The 21081-nt window shown below is 47.4% G+C and overlaps 1 protein-coding gene across 2 annotated transcripts in view; it reads left to right on the plus strand.

Moving 5' to 3' along the window:
• LOC146863385 (disintegrin and metalloproteinase domain-containing protein 33-like) overlaps nt 1–21081 on the plus strand; it is a 460898-nt gene that overhangs the window by 411166 nt on the left and 28651 nt on the right. For both annotated transcript variants that reach the window (XM_085642820.1, XM_085642819.1), the window contains exons 15-18: nt 6695–6800; nt 9822–10026; nt 12601–12678; nt 17754–17862. In XM_085642820.1, the coding sequence (XP_085498946.1) occupies nt 6695–6800; nt 9822–10026; nt 12601–12678; nt 17754–17862 (498 nt within the window). The remainder of the gene's footprint in view (nt 1–6694; nt 6801–9821; nt 10027–12600; nt 12679–17753; nt 17863–21081) is intronic.

Here is a 21081-nt window from a genome sequence, read left to right on the forward strand (position 1 = left end):
AAATTAAGAAGATGTGACCTACTGGACCGCAGTGTAGGCCAGAGGCAGCAGTCAGCAGTGGCCCACAGCCACGTGTCGTTGGCTCGCAAGGCGCAGAGTTAGTGACACAAGGGCAGTTGTCGGTATTCAATCCCCTCCGTAATGATGATCCTGTTCCCTCCGGACTGCAACGCGTCATCCTCTTACGCCTCTCCATGCGTGCGACGAAATGTATTCTGCCTTTTGAATTACCGATGTTCGGTTCCAAATCGCTGACCCACTCGTGTGCAGCGTATGCCGAGGGCAGTAGTCCGCGTAGGCCCACAGACACATGTGGTTGTGATGCCATGCACAGACTTGTTGGGACCACATCGAAGGGAGTATAGTGAATTGTTCTCAGCCTTAAATGATGTTCACTGCCATGGTATAATCAAGACTCAGTTCCAAATGTGTGACCTACCTGACCGTGGTGTAGGCCTGAGGCAATGGTCAGCACGGCCCATTCACTTAGTGTTGTCGGAATAGGTTGGATGGCCCCACCAGCCTGTGTAGTTCAGGTTCAGTGGCACCACATGTACGGTCACCTCCGTGTATGTGACCCGGCTTTCGTCCGGGCGGAGCCGCATCTTCCTCTTACTCCTCTCTGTGCGACCACTGATGTGGACTCTGCCATCCATGATTTGTGACTAGGTGCTGGATGTGGGACCTACTGGTCCGCAGGGTAGTCCTGGTCCCTCATCCACGTGTCGCTGGCTGACTTTGTACAGGGTTAGTGGCACCACATGTAGCCGGCTGGCGTTGAACAGGGTTAGTGGCACCACGTGTAGCCGGCTGGCGTTGAACAGGGTTAGTGGCACCACTTGTCGCCGGTTGGCGTTGGACAGGGTTAGTGGCACCACGTGTCACCGGCTGGCGTGGCACAGGGTTAGTGGCACCACGTGTCGCAAGATGCCCATATGGAACTATGCCTCACAGAGGGTCTGGTGCTGTGGCCGCTGGCCCGGTTTTGGGGTCACTGCCATTCATGACTCAGGACACAGTTTCATATATGGGACCTACTGGTCCGAAGAGTAGGCTGAAGGCGGCAGTCGAGTACGTCAACGAGAAAGGAGTTAAGCGGGCCTGTGTCGTGGACTCCGTGATGGTCTGAGGAGGCTGCCAGGTCACAGGACTCAGGCTTGGAGCTTGCGCTGACACGTGGTGGGCCCTCCTTGACACACATCGGTGTCGGCAGGGTATCAGTGTGGCCTGGCAGTGCAAGGGCGGGCCTGACGGGTTCATGGTCCAGCATGCCGGGGTTCAGCAGGAGCACAGCATCCCAGGCAACTCCGCTCACGAGGACGGCGTCGGCCTCGTGGCGTGGTGCGAGGCACCGCCCTGGCAGAGACGTGGGTCTTTCCGGAAGAGGACCACACCCAGGCTTACATGCTTTTTATTCACACCCCTACGCTGGCGTGGCGTACGCTGGGCCATCCCACTCCAGCGACGCTTGGGCGGGGGGGCATAACAGGCAAAATTTCCGCAAGGTCCCCCATTGGCTGGGGTGACATGGTCGCGTCCACTGTCCACTACACTCCATACACCAGAGGTGTATGTCGCCATGGATATGGGCGTGTTCTGCATACTAAGGTCTGTCCAGCACATCTCCGCCACTCTTGGCAATGTGTACTTTCCCAATCATGGTTCTACTGCATCATTCAGACATGCCTGGTTGCCACCTCTCCCCACATTCGGCTATTATGTGGCTGAGGTGCCATGCCGTTGATGGCTCATGTTCAGGGCTTGCCCAGGTGACCATTGTAAGTTGTTCTGTCGTTTCTGGTGCGTGGGCATGTTGTTGTGCACGTTGGTTGTGATTTTGTGACGTGTGCATTGCCAGAGTTGTGAGTTGCATGGTTGTGGAGTTGGGGTGTTCTTTTGGAACTTGCCAAGGGGCTGTGCATTTCCCTTGGTGCCATCCTGGGAACGCTGGTTGATGATGGACTGTCGGAGGATGAAAGTATCATGCACACTGGCTGGGTATTTGAAGGCGACATTGTTGGAGGTTCCACGGTGTTCTGTTGTTGCCTGCACATTGATGTGGGACGTGTGCTGCCTGTTGCGGTGATTGTGTGCTATGTCAGCAGGGGGTACAGATAGTGCATGTGTGCTGGGGATTCCCCCAACACGTGCGTGCATCCTGCTAGGGCGTATGGTCCTTGCTTGGTCTCCAGCGGATCCTGCGCATTGTGTTGGACGTATGGGGACTGGGGTACCAGGGTGATGGTGATGTCCAGGAGAGGTGTGGGGGACTTGGATGTGGCTGGCTCTGTGACTCCTCCGACTGAGACGGGTGTTGTTTGGGGGATACCAGGGGCCAACAGGTGCAGCCAAGCCAGCAGCTTTGTGTGGGGTGGGATGTTGGTTGTCTGCTGTGTTGGTGCCGTAGGCCTGTTAGGCAATGATGGTCAGGATGCGTAGCATGGTGTCCCTTTCAGTCTGTAGTGGACAGTGACATTGTCTGATGTTGGGTCTGTGCGGCTGGTACGTTTCCTGGGGATCCGCTGTCTTTGTCTGCGCTGCATCTGTGGTGGTCCGGGGGGGGTTGTAGGTGTGGGTTGGGGTCCTGAGGTGGTGACGGTGGGTGTTTTGGCCCTCTTGGTTGTGCGGGCCGCATGATGAGTGGCTCCATGGCAACTGTTGCCCTTCCGATGTGGCCCTGGGCTGAGCTCCCTTTTGTGGTGCTGACTGCCGTCCGACTTTACACCAGGTCAGAGCAGATGTAGATTTCCTGGTGCTAACGCGCCTTATCACCGGATTTGTGTCCTTATCGCCGATCTTGCTGGTCGTTGAGAATGTTGAAGTGTGATGTTGTCGCGGCTTTTGGCACGGGAACGCCCACTCTGCATCTCATTAGCGATAGTTGCGGGGGTCCTCTGTGGCGATGTTTTTTGCGGCTGCTATTGCGGGTAAACTGGTGCTGTGGACTGTTTCCACCAGCTTGTGAATGGGGAGGTAAATCTATCACGACTTTGGCTGCGATGAAGTGCCGTTAATTCAGCGATAGCTTCTTGTGAATATGCCTCTCTGACCTTTGGCTCAGAAGCACAATTGTGGTGCTTGTATTAAAATTAATGATTATGAAGAAGGTATTAACCGCAGTTAGTGCACTGATTACTGTGAAATAAGGCATAATTAGTACATATTTATATTGTGAGCACTGCAGAAGACAGTGGCATAGCAGAGGGTTAATAATGGCTGGTGTATGCCTTCTCCTTCATCATTACAATATTTCCCTTCCTGTTTCTATATCTTAAGTTTACAACCTTCTGCTCTTGGTGGGTGGGATCACGTAGTAGCATCACTGTCCATCTGCCTCGGACTCAAGGGCGTAACTGCAGGGGAGTTGCATTTGGAGTGTTACACACCTCTAATAAAGGTATTATTTAATAAATTATTGGGTACAGGAGCTTTCAGTCGAGTATGATAAGGTGTCTGTCGGATTTCATCTGGTAATATTAAATACATGCACATACACTCATGTCTCTGTTTTGAAGGTCTTAAAACAAAATACTGGAGGGCTCATTTACAAGCCCATTGCACTGCCAGTTTGTCACTTTTTTGACACACCGGCGCACACAGTGTGCGGGCCCATATTTACAAGGCTATTCAAAGCCACCCTGTGTGGCTTTTCTTGACCTTGTAAATAGGGCCCCATTTCAGGCATTACTTTGCGGAAAAAGGGCATGCCAGGGATGTTGATGTGGGTGTTCTCACGCAACACCCATGAACTCTGCCACATTCACAGATTTACAACATTTTGGAAACCTGGGAATGCGTCCTCAGGGGAGGCTTAACAGTGGTGCAACAAGGAAAACCACTTTTATTTCTCCTCGTTTTTTCCTCTTTCATGCAGCACACATAGATAGAGGAAAACACTGTCAGATTGTTTTTGTGCAGGAAGGTGTCCCTTCCTGCACAACAACAATCATCCGTACAACACAGACACCCTTGCAGCATGGTGCAAGGCTTTCTGCATTGGTGCACAGCTGCTGTTTTACCACGGGTGTAGGGGTGAGCACTGGGATGTGCCGTATTGCAGTAAATATGGTTCATCCCTGTGCTTTTAAAATGATGCAGCTTGGCACAGATAAATGTCTTGCGGCGCCATGGCATTTCCTCGTAAATGAGGCCCAGTGTTTTAAGTATCCCACACAATCCGTACTTGTTTCCCTTTCCACTGGCCCTTAAGCCCCCCTCTTGAGTGGCTTCTCATATAATGATTAATGTGAGATGCAGTTTGAGTGTTAACAACTCTGAAGCTTATACCCCCTAGGTCTTCCTGGCTAAGCTACGCTCCTGCTTGGACTATCCCTGTTGTCAAAGGCTTTAGGGGAGAGGTCTTTTAACAACCAGTACAGCCCTTGGCAGTGGATCCAAACGGTATATTATGATGTCATTGCCCTGGCACATACCTCACAATTTTGTAGAATACATAAAAATGGAAGATCGCTAAATAAAAACAAGGGGGCTTATTTACAACATATTGACGCAGAGCAGTGCTGCAAGGCTTCTTGCTGTGCTGCCCCGCGTCAAAAGAAAAGACTGCACCTTATGTATGAGATACGGCGCATTCTTGTCCTCTTTCACTATGCTGGCGCAATATGTACTGCCATGTGCCAACACAGACACGCCTGCACCATGGTGCATGTGTGTCTGTGTTCAAATCGGGTTGTGTTTCTGCAGGAAGGGACACCTGGGGAGGAGCAGGGTTTTGACGCATTCCTAGATTTACGCTATGTTGTAAATCCTGGGAATGTGTCAAATACCATGGGCGTTGAGTGGGAACACCTACTGCAACGCCCATGGCACGCCTCCCCACACAGTGTGAGGCAGCTCATCGATTTGTGCTGCGTTGCATTACACCATATCTACGCGGCCATGAAAAGCCATGCAGGGTGGATTGCATGCAGGGCCGGCCTTAGTGCAGGTGCTGCCCGGAGCAACAATCAGTTTTTACGTCGTCCCCTCCCCCACATGACTACCACTGGACAAAAATTCCCATTATCTCTTCATCGACCCTCTCTCAAATACATTTAATTTGTTTTTAAGCACTGGTAATGGCTGGATTTACTAATAAGAATGTATATCTACCCAAACTAACCCTTTTTGGCAACAACCCCCCTGAGGTCAGCACCCTCTCCCCAGGTCAGCACCCGGTGCGGACCCACCAGTCGCACTGCCATAAAGCAAGCCCTGTTTCCATGGCCTCGTAGATATGGGTAAGCCCAGTGCGCCGCCAGAATGTATAAAACAAGCATTTGCAATGCAATAGGCCTCGCATTACTGAGAGATTGAGGTATTGGCTTTGCAAATAATAATGCAACGCCAATAGCTCATACTTTCAGCAATGCTGGACCCTAGTGCATTGCGAATGCTTGCGTGGCGAGCCAGGAACCAGCATTGTATGTCTCAGTGCAGTACCGCAAGCTGCTCCTAGAGGTCCCTAGTGAGCAAGGCACCAGCACTGCATGTCTCGGTGCAGTTCCACAAGCTGCTCCTAAAAGTCCCTAGTGAACAAGGCATCAGCACTACATGTTTCGGTGCCGTATCGCAAACTTCTCCTAGAGGTCTCTAGTGAGCAAGGCACCAGCACTGCATGTCTAGGTGCAGTAACGCAAGCTGCTCCTAGAGGTCCCTAGTGAGCAAGGCACCAGCACTGCATGTCTCTGTGCAGTACCGCAAGCTGCTCCTAGAGGTCAATAGTGAGAAAGGCATCAGCACTGCGTACCTTTTTTGGTCACATATGGTACTGCACCCTGCAGAAGATATGGTAAATCCACCCTATCCATAATGCATTGCATGCAAGACAGTACTACGAGTACATTCAAATAGCTATGTCCATATATACATTTAGTTGCTTTGAAATGTGTCAAAAGAATTATTACATTAATTTCAGATTAGTTGTACTATGTGGAGCTGATGAAGGGAAATTTATAGATGGTCTCATATAAATGTGAGATGGTCTAGTGAGTGAAGTAACCACTGCCAGCCTAGCTTAGGACCAAGTGTGTGTCTTGCCTGAAGCCTTTTAAGAAAATAGTGCCTTGAGGCTGTAATTAAAACCTGGGGAGTAAGAACACATGTAACAGGGGGTGTCCTCATGGGAGGTTACAATAAGAGACAAGGCGGTACTAAGGAGCGACTACTAAGCCTATTAACCAATGAAAAGCCACAATTTACAAAGGACAGGGACAGGAGCCAATTAAAAAGATGGGCAGAAAGTGGGCGGAGCTTTATGCTCATATCCTGAATACAGCGCTGCCTAGGCGAGACCTAAAAATGACCTTTCGGCAGCGCACTGGGCTTGTAAATAAGACCCAAGATTTGGTAATTAGGTCTCAAAAAGAATTTGTTATCTGCAGGGAAGCACATGTAAAATGCTTTAGTCACGTAGACTCTGAAAATTATGCAGAATACCATGTTATTGTGGTTTTCATGAAATTGAAATTCCAAAGGGATATTTTTGGTTTGTGCTATTTTTGCTGTAGTTGTAAATAATTCAGGGTTCCAGGTTTTCCTAACTTTAATTGCAGGATATGGTGAAAACACAACATGCATTTCTCATTGCGCTGTGAACAATCATCCACCGGTTCAAGCTGGTTTACATCTCCCTTCTATTTGTTTGTGCAGTGAGAATGAGGGTTTCTTACGTCTGTTCTCACTTTCTTTGCAGGCGCGCGCCCCGCACCTGACGCGTGTTTTCGAGACGTGAACGCGGCCGGGGATAGCTATGGCAATTGTGGTAAACGTGAAGGGCAGTTTGTGAAGTGTGACAAGAGGTGGGTAACACAAATGCGTGGATATATTTTTTCTGTTTTGTGAAGCAGCAGTGTCCTGAAATGCATCCACTTAACCAAATATTTACCTTTGTCCCCAAGTAAATTAATTAACAGTAAGCAAAAGTATTAACATCAGCCAGATGTGACCTTAACCCAATATGAATTATCACCAAACATATCAGATTAAATATATTTTAGAAATGCAATTGTTTAATGCAAAAACATCAGCCTGTCATTTTCTCAAAATACATGTATTTTTGCAGTAAGTCCCAGCTCGTCATTAGGTCTCACCTACCAGACAGCTCTTAGCTGTCTGGTTGTCAAACAACCTTTGGTGATTATACCAAATATTTACAGTGGGCTGATACTTTAATGTCACTCTCATTTGATTACTTCTTGTTAAAAGGTTTCCTTACTCTTCTTATGTTTGTCCCTCAAATGGAGAATATCCTTTTTTACCATCCTGTTGATTAACTGCCTTGTATCCGTCTACTGTTCTGATTTAAGGAACTACTCTTTTCCTTTCATTAAGCACTCTATTAGAGTGCATTTGTTTTTTACCTCCTGAATGTTTCTCCCCTCTTTCAAATACCGCCCCACCTCTTTGTTCTGTCCTTCATGTATTGCTTTTTCACTACTCCCCTACCCGGTTTTATTTTTATTTTATTCCACTAATCCCCGTTGCTTCCCCACATCTACTCCAACATTTCTCCTCTCCCCTCGTGGGCATTTCCATTTTTTTGTTACATTGTTTTGAAGGGCCAGCAGCTTGTACTCGCTGTTGGGTGGTCTGTTACAAGAAAACTGCTTGCCACACTTAACATTACATATTTTTCCCCGATTTAGTAGCGTCGGCCATCTAAGGTGGGTCAGTAAAAAAAACAAAAATGGTGCCAGTGTCATTCTGTACGTGCATAAATGGTGACTCATGTTGGTGCATATGTCATTGCACATGCGTGTACTTACAGAATGATGCAACTGGTTACAGGGGCCATCTCATCACACCTTTTTCATTCTATTTTTTGCTGATGTTTTGCAACATCTTTGACTTTTGACAGTGCTGCACAGCATCAGCAAAAGGCATTGGCACAGTAAATAGGCCTCAAAGGCGTGGCCTTTGGGCTTTGCCAATGCTTATTTTTAGTGATTAAATTTGTCCTCTAAAAACACCCTCTGAAACGTTTATGAAAATACACCAATTTTCTATTAGGTGGCAGCTTTTAATTTATGGCAAATAACCGATTGCATGCATACATACATGCATACATACATACATACATACATAAACGCCTCCTCCTTACCACTGTTGTGTGCCCCAGCGGAGTGTTGGTTGAGGAGGGAGACGCAAATGTTACCGTGGCACCTCGCCTCCCAGCGCACAGATGTGGAGGAGGACTTAGCATGGTATAGGGCAGGCAAGCATATGCGACAGGGACGCGCTGGCAGGTACAGATGGAGGCGCACAGGCTCATCATAACACCCTGCCCGCCAGGCTGGGGCGGTGTCCATCACAATATCAAGCAGAACGCATTGTGTGACCAGAATACTACGGCCTAAGTAACAGGGACCAAAATATCAACAAGGTGAGCATTTAATGGTGAGCGTACGTTCTGTTTACTACTTAACTAACCAAAATGTACCTTCACAATATATTTATATATATTCAAAGTACATAGATGTGGAGGTAAGAACAGTACCTCTATATCTGCACTTTGCGATTTGTTGGTTCTCGATAATTAGCCTTGATTATTTAGCCCCACAATATTTTCCCCTTATATTTTGACATACTGTCGTCTGTGCAGTAGGGACGATAGATGGGATGCCTGAGGCCTTGAGGCTATTCTCCGCCCCCGGTGCTGCTAAACGTGCAAGTGTGGCCCTGTCCGTGCCCACTTACATACACACTGTGGATTGGAGTTCACGATAAATGCTCTCTAGGTCCCCTTGTGCACTTTGTGCTTGACTGCACTAGTATCTAAACTCAGGTCTAGACATCAGCATTATTTACTTACTTACCCCTGTATTACTTTGTCTTAAATGCAAGCTGTTGGTGCTAAAAGGGCCTTTTGGAAAAGTTGAATGTGTTCTTCAGAACCCACACTCTGTCGCTGCATGCTACAGGTGAAGAATTCACCCCTAATGCGTGATCTTAGGTGCTGTGTGTCAAACGTATGGACTTTGTTGTATGACTTTGTTGTATGTTAATGCATCCTCCCCAGTGTTCCAGGTCCCTGCTGCTCAGCCAGTGTACATGTGGTGTAGTGGAATGCTGGAGTTGCTGGTGAGGTTGAGATGGTCAGTTGAAGATTTGGGCTGAGCAGCAGGGAGGCTGCTCCTGGTGGGGCTTACTGTAACAGTGCATAATTTGTAAATAAGTAACAGGGCTCTCATCAGGAGGTCACTGCAGCTTGCACTACGCATTGCTCCTGCCAGCGCTGCCAATGTCAGTACCATCACTACTGCTATCCCTTACACTCCTACAAGTGTGACAGTTCGAACTATTTCAGTCCCCCAAAGCTATAAGAATGGCTTGAGCGGGCGGTAATAGTAATCTTTAATTTACATTAAATTACTAATTACCTGTTGTTGTGGTAATCTCTAAATTATCAAAACAGCGCCAGCTTGTGGCAGACTGTTACAAATGCCGGTGTAGACAATTAGGTGCCGGTGCCAAGCACCGGAAACCACAGGCTCAAATTAAGCACTGGGCTTCAATAACAACTTACTTACTGGCTTAGCTATCTACTTATCTACTTGAAACTAATATCAGATAAAACTAAAACTTCTTATAATCTACACTACGGTCTCCAAACTTTTATTAAAACAGACATCTAAGGCGCTGAAGTTTACATAGAGCTAGGCATTTTTTTCAGTTTCTTTCATCTGTCATTGTTTATCTAATCTCTTGTAACCAGTTTAAAGTTACAAAACTCACATGTAATGCACAACCTCAATGAGTAACAAAGACGGATGTAAACATATACAATATGTTCGGAGTCTCATGCGCCCCTCTTCTTTCAGCAATGCCAAGTGTGGGAAGATCCAATGCCAGAGCAGGGCCACGAAACCGAAGGGCCCCAACACTGTGTCCATGGACACCACCATTCGCTTCGAGGGTCGCGAGGTGAAATGCCGTGGCACATACACCTACACCTCGCCGGACGAGCAGGGGGATCTTCTGGATCCCGGACTAGTGCTGACGGGTACAAAGTGTGGTCCTGGAATGGTAAATGGATTTAATTTCATCCTTACTTGTTTTGTTTCATCCTTTCTTTCTTTATAGTCTTGCCTCTCATTCGCTTCTGTGCTGTTTCACTTACACTGTCCACTCTCCTAAATTCCCACAAACAAATCTTAAACCTTATGTTTCACTGAACCTCCATTTACATCACTTTTCCTTTCCACCTCATGCAACCCCACCCCAAGTCCAGCTGACCAATTTCACTTCATTTAACGCATCCTTCTGTGAATCTATTCAACAGAAGGCAAAGGTGTTCCATCTCTCTTAAATGTCTACAGCAAGCAAAACCAATGGGTCACTTGGCATGGAATGTACTTTCTTATGTTCTCTGTGTCACGTATGGCCAAGCTGCCACCTTCCATGTCCCAGTCCAAGCAGAGTTAAAGGCAAAATGTTGTCAACCCGGCCCCAAAACAATGTTTTGCTTACCATTGTTCACTCACCTTAGTGAGGGGCGTTCTCATATTCTTTAACCTTTGCTGCTCATTGTTCTGGACAGTTGCAACCGTGTATGCTTATGCAGCTCTGTAAAAAAGTACAAATATAGAGTATTGGCCCATCAACTATGCAAAATAAAAGTACTAGAAACTAACAGTGGTATTCTGTGATGTTATGAAGCTCGAGTCTGTGTGGCGACAGATTTGCCTAATTCCATGAGTCAAGCTATATCCCTCAAGAGCCATCTGCTCTGTTTGCACCTCTTGCACCCTCAGAAGAAGGAAAGCATTGTTCAGAATGGCCAGGCTTTGTGAATGACCTTTCTTCTTGGAGCTGAGTAATCTGGGGAGCTCCTTTGCGAGTCTGGGGAAAGACTGCCTGCCTCATGTCTGACTGGCAGATTTTTCAAGCCTCCTGAGGTTGTCTCTTTCATTCTTTCTTGGAAACATCCTTCCTGGGTCTGTCTCTTTGACATAGGGTGGGGAATTGCCAGGCCCTCCCTTCCTATTGGCTGCAGCTATTCTCCATCTCATAGGACTCGAGATGAGACCTAGGGTGGAAGGGATGTAGAGGACCTGCAGCTTCTCTGGGGCAGAGGACTGAGAGCATCTAGCCTCAGGTGGAGCTCATTCTCCAGTGCTGTCATTCAGAGAGGTCATGATGGCGAAGGGGCCATCATGAGTCCTGGGCCTGGCGCGTCCCATGATAGGCAAAGAGGGAACAGGCTCTGGGGAGCATGAGAACTGACAGCGTTCTTAAAATACTTGTGCATCACCTGTGCCTGAAAATGCATGTGGGTAGCAATGAAGAGTATTGTGTATAGGGTAAAGGGTGCTGGATAAGAGTTTGTGGAACAAGGTTAAGGGTTTGGGGTATAGGGTTAAGATTTTCCAGTATGTGGGTTAGGGCTTAAGGGCACATACTTCAGTTTCAGACTAATGCACGTAGAAGCAACAATAAGGAACTGATGCTGTTTTTCAGTAAAGAGCTGTAGATAGCATGATACAACCAGTTCTAGAGTAACACAAGGAATCGCTTGAGATTGCATGGTATGACCAGTTCTGGAATAACACAAGGAAGCACTCAAGATAGCATGGTACGACCAGTTCTAGAGTAACACGGAGAATCACTCGAGATAGCATTGTACGGCCAGTTCTGAAGTAATACAAGGAAGTGCTTGAGAGAGCATGGTACGAGGAAGCACTCAAGATAGCATGGTACGGCCAGTTCTAGAGTAACACAAGGAAGTGCTTGCAATAGCATGGTACAGCTAGTTTGAGAGTAACACAAGGAAGTGCTCGCAATAGCATGGTACGACCAGTTCTATAGTAAAACAAGGAAGCGCTCAAAATAGCATGGTACGGCCAATTCTAGAGTAACACAAGGAAGCACTCAAGATAACATGGTACGACCAGTTCTAGAGTAACACGGGGAATCACTCAAGATAGCATGGTACGGCCGGTTCTGGAGTAACACGGAGAATCACTCGAGATAGCATTGTACGGCCAGTTCTGGAGTAATACAAGGAAGTGCTTGAGAGAGCATTGTACGAGGAAGCACTCAAGATAGCATGGTACGGCCAGTTCTAGAGTAACACAGGGAAGTGCTTGCAATAGCATGGTACGACCAGTTCTATAGTAAAACAAGGAAGCGCTCAAAATAGCATGGTACGGCCAGTTCTAGAGTAACACAAGGAAGTGCTCGCAAAAGCATGGTACAGCCAGTTCTAGAGTAACACAAGGAAGTGATAGCAATAGCATGGTACGACCAGTTCCAGAGTAACACAAGGAAGCGCGCGAGATAGCATGGTACGACCAGTTCTAGAGTAACACAAGGAAGCGCTCAAGATAGCATGGTACGACCAGTTCTAGAGTAACACAAGGAAGCTCTTGATTGAGAACTGCATGGTGTCCTTTGGGAAGGAGAACATGTATTATTAATACAATGAACATGCATGGGTCTAACCCAGTATGGTGATTGTAGTGTAAGAACTAAGACAGATCTGTAGTATAAGTTGGGTATGCAATAATTGAAATAGCAGGAACCTCAGCCTTGTAGAACCTGGTGGTAACATCACGAAGTATCAACGTAAACCTGTGTCTTTCCCCTTTTGCCTTTCAGGTCTGCAAGGATCACCAGTGCCAGAATGCCTCCTTTTTTGAGCTGGAGCAGTGTGTTGCCAAGTGTCATGGACATGGGGTGAGTGACTTTCCACCAGCTGGCTGCCCTTCCCGCTCTATAGCCTAAAAGTATGCATCAGGACATTTCACTCAAGGTGGTTGGCACATATCGCCAATTTACCATCTGCTTGAGGTTCTAGTTATGATTTGGCATTGCTTCCGCACTCCTGCTGCCCGGGACACCATCAGACTGGAGATTAAGAAGTGCAAAACAACAAACAGAGAACAAGCATTCTCTATCTATGCACTCAGTATCTGGAACGGCATTCCCACATTGATCACTTGCCACAACCCTGCTGCAACCCTAGGAAAGAGTTGAAGTCACACATCTTTAAACATTAGGGGGCTCATTTATATATGGGAGACCCGCCCACTGTTCCTCCAGGGGGAAGGAGTAAATTACTCCATCTCCCAGGTAGAGGGACAGCCTGCCACATTTATAAATGACCGACAAGCAAACAGTCATTTATAATGAATTGGCAGGAACTGCTGCCACAAGAGTTCCTGTCAATGCGCATTGGTGCAGGGCCCTGGCTACATGACAGAGCCCTGCATCAAACTGTTTTCTTTTTTATTTTCAAAAAGAAAATCCTAAAACAGGATTTTCTTTTTGAAAATAAAAAATAAAATACATGTGTTACCATAGGAGTTATCTCCCATGGCAAAGAGGGCATTATTCCATTTCTACTGTCCTTTTCCGCCAGGGTTTGCCTGAGTTACGGACAGCAAAACAAATGGCTATAGATCCACCCATCCTAATTGGGTGGGTGGACATATAGCCATTTCTCTGATGGCCCTTACACCGCTCGACTTTGGCGGTGACAGAGTAGTCACTGCTGTAGCCAAACGTAAGGTCCAAAATCTGGTGGGTAGACCTTTATCTTGGCAGTATGTGGCTGTTGCGTTGGAGTATGCATACCACCAAGATATAAATCAGCCCCTAAGATATTTATTGAAAAACATAGAACACACGGATAGCACGCCTCTTTAAGCAACACTACATCAAGATGCAGTTGTAGTCTACATTCACATTCAGATACCAGCTATCTCTCCAAACACACATTGACTGTCTCTTTGCCTTTGACCCTGTACAGTACTCAGCAGCCTTTTGGCTTTGTTTGTACCACATACATACATAAATATATACCGCTTTGCAAGAATGTTCAAAATTCTCATCTACTTTAATGATAGTGATGAATGTATACACCTTGCTACTTTTCGATGTATACATGGACAAAAATCAATGGAAATTATTATAGAAGTCAGTCTTAGATCTATAAAATAATGTTGGCAATGTTTCACTTAAAGTTTGAAAATAAACAGCTTTTGTAATAAGGAATGAAGTGGACAAGTGTGATGCCAAGATTATTCTGCCTCTTGTGGTGTAGTGTTTTGCAGCAGACAAGAAAACATACACACTTCAGTGTCCTTCTTCAATAATGCAGGGCTTCTGATGTTATCTGAAAGGGAACATAAAGTGAATATAGGGCAAAAATCCCAGGTTTTCGCGGAACGCTACATGTTAGTTTCTATGGAGCTCCAAAGGCGCTTCCATGGGAAGTACCTACATTTCAGAGGTTCTGGTGCAATTGCGGCCTATAGTTATGTGGGGCTCAGTCTTGCGCTACTTTGGAAAAGGAGCAGCCTGTTGTGACTGTGGACTCTATGGCTACATTCTGACTCTGGTCTCTGAAGACCTGAGTTTTAATCCTGACTTCTACATCTGGACAAACTGTGTGAGTCTGGGCAAACATGTAAGTGGATAATGGACGGTATATGCGTCAAAACAGAAAAGCAGTAGCTGTGGATGGTGCTGTTCCAGTTAGCCTGGGGTCTGAAATTTGGCTCACTCAAACCCCCTTATGCACTGTACTGTTCTGTGGCCAGCATTTAATGGTTGAGATCTCCTCCAGCAATAGCTACGTTCCCTGCTAATTATTGCATATAATAGAAATTAAACATGCGACAGGTGGTTCAAGAAACTTTGGAGAAAAGTATAAGCTGGGAACAGTCTCAGAAATTGAACAAAATAACATATTATTCTGAGGATCTCTCGCTTTGGAGTACAGTACATTTGTCCACTTTAAAAATACATTAATTATTTTATGTGCAGCTCTCTCAATCTTAGCCTGTGTGGCTCAGAGAGGAAAGTGGTTGAACCGTGCATGTAGTGCTATTTACGAACCAAGGCACAACATATTTGCACCTACATTGTGTTTCTGACTTTTGTAAGTTCTCAAAGAACTTCAGCAGTTCCTCTGGGAGCCAGCACCTGTCACCCATTCCCATTCATAATTATATGCATATTCAATTATGCAATTATGCACCCAGAAAATACAGAATTAAATAGAAATGTCTGCGATTATTGGAGATGTGTTACTGAGTGACATCAAATAGACAACGAGAGAGAACTATGAGGGGAACAAGCATGCCTTTAATTCACAGTTACCCATCTACAATTGTAGGTTATGTATGGCTCCCCCATGTCCTCTTCCCATGCACAGCTGAGTAGGAGTCATCAGGAGGCAAAAAGAACTTGGCGTCCTGTCCGGTCGGCCACACACCTCTCTCTGCATTAGCCAGGTTCCCCCTACCTCCCAGGTGAAATTTAAACAAGCATTGGCATAGCCAATAGGTCTCGCCTTTGGGACCTTATAAGTGTTTAGCCATGCAACAGTTGCATACCTAAATACTTATAGGTCCCAAAAGCGAGACCTATTGCCTATGCCAAGCAGACGTGCGGACGCGAAAGTGATCGCGATCAAACATCAAAGGGGCGGTGCAGCCGCGAAAGTGAAAGTAACCTCGGTCAAGCGCGGCGCGTGCCCGCGCACATGCACTGTTGCTCTAGGCTGGCCTGGTAGCACTTTTTGGAGCCCTCACAAAATGTCTCGCCAGACCAGCGCATGCGCTGGGTCAGGCGAGACCTAAAAAATGACCTGAAGGAATGTCTGAATAGGCACGGGCACTCTCAGATGGTGAAACTTAACAGTTAAATCCAGCACCTAGCAATTTATGACAACAATCCTGGTATCTTTTTGAGTGCCCCTCACAGAAGCAATTTTCTCTTCATAAATATGAAGAGTCTGAGAATCAGCGCGCCATAGTGTGAATCTCCTTGCACGTGTTCGTGCCAGACCTTCAGCCTAACAGCACCTTGTGCCATATTCTGTTCTTTTCATCTCCAGTGAAATACTTCTGCAGAGGTCAAACCGCTTCCTCAGTGGTGGGCGGCCAAATGTATCTATCCTTAGACCTCTAGATGACGCCACATTGGAGCACCACAACTCAAGATGGAGGCTACTTTAGAGTGATATGTATGAAATACCTGCTTCAATGCATACTCACCGACCTTTATTCTAAAACTACACAGGGCGTAGGTGAACTTCTGGACAGAATGTCTCTTTGCTTCAACAAGCCCCTTCCTCTCAGAAGTCTGCTATGGAAGGCTGGCATGCTACACCATCAAGGACAGTATGAAGATGTAGATATTGTCAAGGTCTACCAATGTGAAGTTATGTAACCTATACTTACCTATATATACTTACCTTCACAATATTTTTGTTCTCAATATTTAGCCCTCACTATTTTGCCTCCACAATATTGTTTCCTCGCGTTTCTGATGGAAACCCTGTGGAAGGCATTTCCCACATAATGACAAGGATTCACTTGCTCCAAAGAGCAACCTCAGGAAACCAACACTTTCTGTGTGTACTTCTTCCAAACATCATCATTTTAGCTCTGTCTATTTTCAGAGCATTGTTCTGTGCACATGTGGACGGCCTGTCTAATGTATATTGTAATCGACGTACAGTTTTAACTGCAAAATATCAAATTGTCTTGAATGGTGTGATGATGTGACCCTATATGCCGCAAGATCAGGTGGAAAAATACTCGGGCCCTCATTCCGACTGCCCCGTTCCTCTCCAATCCCTCTGCAAACTACTGTCTGCACAGGAGTCAGAATTAGGAGTTTGGTGGTAGTTACCACGTGCCTCGCACTTAAATTTGGCTGTTGAATTTTACTGGGGGGATAATGCCAGTTAAATTCAACCACATATGGATGTTGGTGTACAAAGCATTAAAGTCTGCATGTTATGCCATATTTTAAAGTGCACAACTTGTAATAGGCAATAATTATCACACTTTTAAAATGAAGATCCCTGTGGTAGCAAACCATTTTCTGAGCCGGGCACTCGTAATGAGAAGGAATGTGCATCCTTGTCTGAGACACGCGTTACAAGCTGTCTTTGTGTGCTTCCTCATACTCATGCTGGTGTCACCCCTGTAAGACCGACTGGGACACCAAGAATGACGGCATGGACTGGACTGGACTGTCGACCGGTGGCACAACATCAAGGAATAGGCCAGCCTAGTGTATCCTTTTCATGTGCCTTGCAAGACTCTGCATCCTTTTACTCCTCTTGAGATCATCAGCACACCAAGGATGTGGGAGGAATGAGGGTGGAGAGAGGGAGCCTTCTTTCCTTCCCCAGTGTCCTAGCCTTGTCTTGGTTTTGCTCTAATTTCCTTATCCTTTTTATGTGCCTTGCAACACTCTGCATCCTTTTAGTCCTCTTGAGATCATCAGCACGCCAAGGATGTGGGAGGAATGAGGGTGGAGAGAGGGAGCCTTCTTTCCTTCCCCAGTGTCCTAGCCTTGTCTTGGTTTTGCTCTATTTTCCTTGCCCTCTCTCTTTCTATCACTCTGTCCTTTTTTCTCTCTTTCCCTCCTTTTCTCTTTCAGTTTATTAGCTCTTTTCAGGAGTACCTCTATAGGAATTCTACATGTTTTTTCTATTTCTTCTCCATAGTCTGTCTCTCTCTAGTTCTTAGGTTCTGCTTGTTTGCATTCAAATTATCTTCCCCTCTCATGCTGTCTCTTTCTACAATCCACTACAGATGGAAATCAAATGTAGGTGACTTCCATTTGTTGACAGATTTGATGCTAGACACTTGGAGGTCACGTGCCATCACTGCTGTATTTTATTCTCTTTATTGTATTGGATACTCCCATTAACCAAATTGTGACTGTCTTTAAGTTTCCGATGGTTTCAACGCTGTATCGTGACCCACTTTCTCTCCCATCTTCAGATCTGCAACAGCAACAAGAACTGCCACTGCGATGTGGGCTGGGCGCCGCCCACCTGCGAGAAGCCGGGGCTGGGCGGGAGTGTGGACAGTGGTCCTATACAGCCCGACAGTGAGTTGTGCTCAAGCTTTATGTCTCTGCATAACTTCTTGTGCGAGGCATATGAGCTGCAGATTATACACTTTTGCATAGATCGCCATCTGGTGTTGGGCCCGGATGTTTGCAGTTTGTTTTTCTTCTTGGACAGTCTTTGGAAGTCACGAGTTCGGTGACTCCTCCTTCGGTCCGTACTGCGCATGGGCTTCGGCTCCATCCTCAGATTGATTTTTTCCGCCATCGGGCTCAGTTCGACCTTCGACGAAAAATCCTCGTCCATCGAGATTCTTTAGACGGAATCGACTTCTTCATCTCTCTCTTCGGCACTTCCTAGATTCCAGACATCGGCAACGGCCTTCGGGCCTACTTCGACTCCGGTCTCGGCCGATGGAAAGGACTCCCTTCAAGAAGTGCCCAAAATGTGGGTCTAAATTTCCCCACACCGACCTCCATCAGGTGTGCAACCTCTGCCTCTCTCCCGAACACGAGGCCCGAGACTGCCCCGCCTGCAAGTCTTTTCGATCGAAAAAGACTATTCGGGATCGACGAGCTCGACGCACCATGGCGCACTCATCGACCTCGGCTCCACCTGACATCTTCGGAGAAGACACCGGAGCGTCGGGACAGCTGCACACCGAGCGGGAGGAAGATGTCGTCAGCGCTTCCGACTCCGACGTGGAGGAGATCACACCGGCGCAGAGGGTCGTGAGTACTCTACCCCCTCCCCCTCCCGCGCCCATTCCGAAAGAGTCTCCGGTTACCCCTTCGCCTCCGGGCCTAGGGAAAGCCAAGCATACTGCTTCCATCACCCCACCTTCGGGCCCGGTGAAAAAGCATCACAAGTCTCCTGGCGGCTCGGGCTCGTGCCAGCCTCCTAGTGGCGCCGACAAACATTCTTCGGCGCCGAAGAAAACAAGTTCCGTTCCGAAGCCATCGGTGTCGAAACCTGGCCTCTCGGTGCCGACCAAACACAAATCCCTCGGCACCGACGCTTCCGTGTCGAAGCCTGCCTCGGCGCCGACCAAAAGATCAGACACCCCGAGAAAGCACGGCGCGGATAAACCGACGAAGCCTTCGGTTCCGAAAACATCGGCACCAAGGGAGGAATTGGTGCTGGAGGAGCTTTTCACACCGGATCCTCTTCAAAAGACTTTAACTAAGGATCCCAGGACTGGACATTTAACTTTGTCTTCCAAGAAAAGACTTTTGGACAAGCCAACTCCTCCTCCACCACCAAAACGGAAGGACTCTGCCACATCCCCCTTCAGAGTACCCTCCCCACCGCCTTTAACTCCTCCTCTTCCTCCTCCACCTCCTCCACCCCCTCCATCTCCACCCCCATCTTCTCGACCTTTGCCTCATCGGTCCCCAACACCGTCTCCGGACCCTGATGACCACGGTGATCCATTCTATGATCCCACAGATGCCCCGCAGGACCCCACTCCTCCGGGAACACCTGACCCATGGGAGGATTATCACAATCCAGATATCCCAGATGTGCCTCAGGATGATCTCTATCCATCCAGGCCGTCTCCACCAGAGGACTCCCTGGGGTTCCACCACCTCTTACATCGGGCGGCACATTACCATGGGGTGGAATTACACAGTGATCCAGTTGAGGAAGACTTCCTACTTGACACATTTGACATAGCAGATAAATCCACCGCTATATTACCCATGCTTAAAGGGGTGACCAAGCATGCCACAGAGGTTTTCAAAGACCCCGTTAGAGCTAGGGTCTTGAACCCCAGAATAGAAAAGAAGTACAAGGCAGCCCCCACCGATCCTGTCTATATTAAAGGACCTGCACCCCTAGACTCACTAGTGGTTTCCACAGCTAGGAAGCGCTCCAACTCTCAGTCATCTGGTGAGGCTCCACCACCCGATAAGGAGTCCAAGCTTTTAGATGCGTCAGGCAAACGCACTGCCTCTCAGGCTGCCAATATGTGGCGCATCGCCAACACGCAGGCGCTGCTAGCGAGGTACGATAGAGCGCACTATGATGAGCTGGAGGCTCTCATGCAGCATCTCCCGGAGAAATATAAGAATAAAGCTCATGAGCTAATACGAGAGGGAAAGATTATTACCAACACCTCTATTAAATGTGCACTTGACGCAGCAGACACGGCGTCCAGGGCTATAAACACCAGTGTCCTGCTTCGCCGTCACTCCTGGCTCAGAATTTCAGGCTTTAAACCAGAGGTCCAAGCATCTATCTTAAACCACCCTTTTGACCAACAACACTTATTTGGCCCAAAAGTAGACGACTCCCTGGAAAAAATGAAGAAGGATACAGACACGGCGAAGTCTATGGGAGCCCTGCAATCACAAACCCCTAGACGTTCCTTTCGCCGTTCCTCCTTTCGAGGCTCTGGCAGAGGTTACTCTTCCGGTAGCGCCTCCACTTCCTACAAGTCCCCTCCTCAAAATACCTTCTCAAAGGGCTACCAAAGAGGTGGATATCGAGGAAACAATAATAAAGGCAGGGGCAAAACCAACACCGCCCGTTCTGCCACACCGCCCACACAATGACTTTCCCCCGCTCCCCCCAGACCATTCCACTCCGGTCGGGGGCAGACTACAAGACTTCCTTCAAACCTGGGAGGCCATAACATCAGACAAATGGGTAACCCAAATTATTCGGTCAGGGTACTGTCTCAAACTAACTTCTACCCCCCCCAAATATTCCACCCAGACACCGTGCGATGTCACAAGAACATACCACACTTCTGAAACAAGAGGTACTCTCCCTCCTGCAAAAACACGCTATAGAGCAGGTACCCGTCGATCAGCAAAATCTAGGGGTCTACTCTCTGTACTTTCTCATACCGAAGAAAGACGAGACCCTACGGCCCATTCTAGACCTCCGGCCTCTAAATGCATACATCCATTCAGACCATTTTCATATGGTAACTCTTCAGCAAGTTCTCCCACTCCTCCGTCAGGGCGACTTTCTCACTACACTGGACCTGAAAGACGCATACTTTCATATCCCAATACACCCTGCTCACAGAAAGTACCTGCGATTTGTGGTAGACGGCCAACATTATCAGTTCAAGGTTCTCCCCTTCGGGGTCACAACCGCACCACGGGTGTTTACCAAATGCCTGGCAGTAGTGGCAGCACACCTCCGAAGACAAAACATTCACGTCTTCCCCTACCTGGACGACTGGCTCATAAAAGCCGCGTCCTACCACCAGTGTGTACAAAATACAAACACTACCATACAACCAC

This window comes from Triturus cristatus, chromosome 2_2, assembly GCF_964204655.1.
Source record: "Triturus cristatus chromosome 2_2, aTriCri1.1, whole genome shotgun sequence".
Taxonomy (NCBI): domain Eukaryota; kingdom Metazoa; phylum Chordata; class Amphibia; order Caudata; family Salamandridae; genus Triturus; species Triturus cristatus.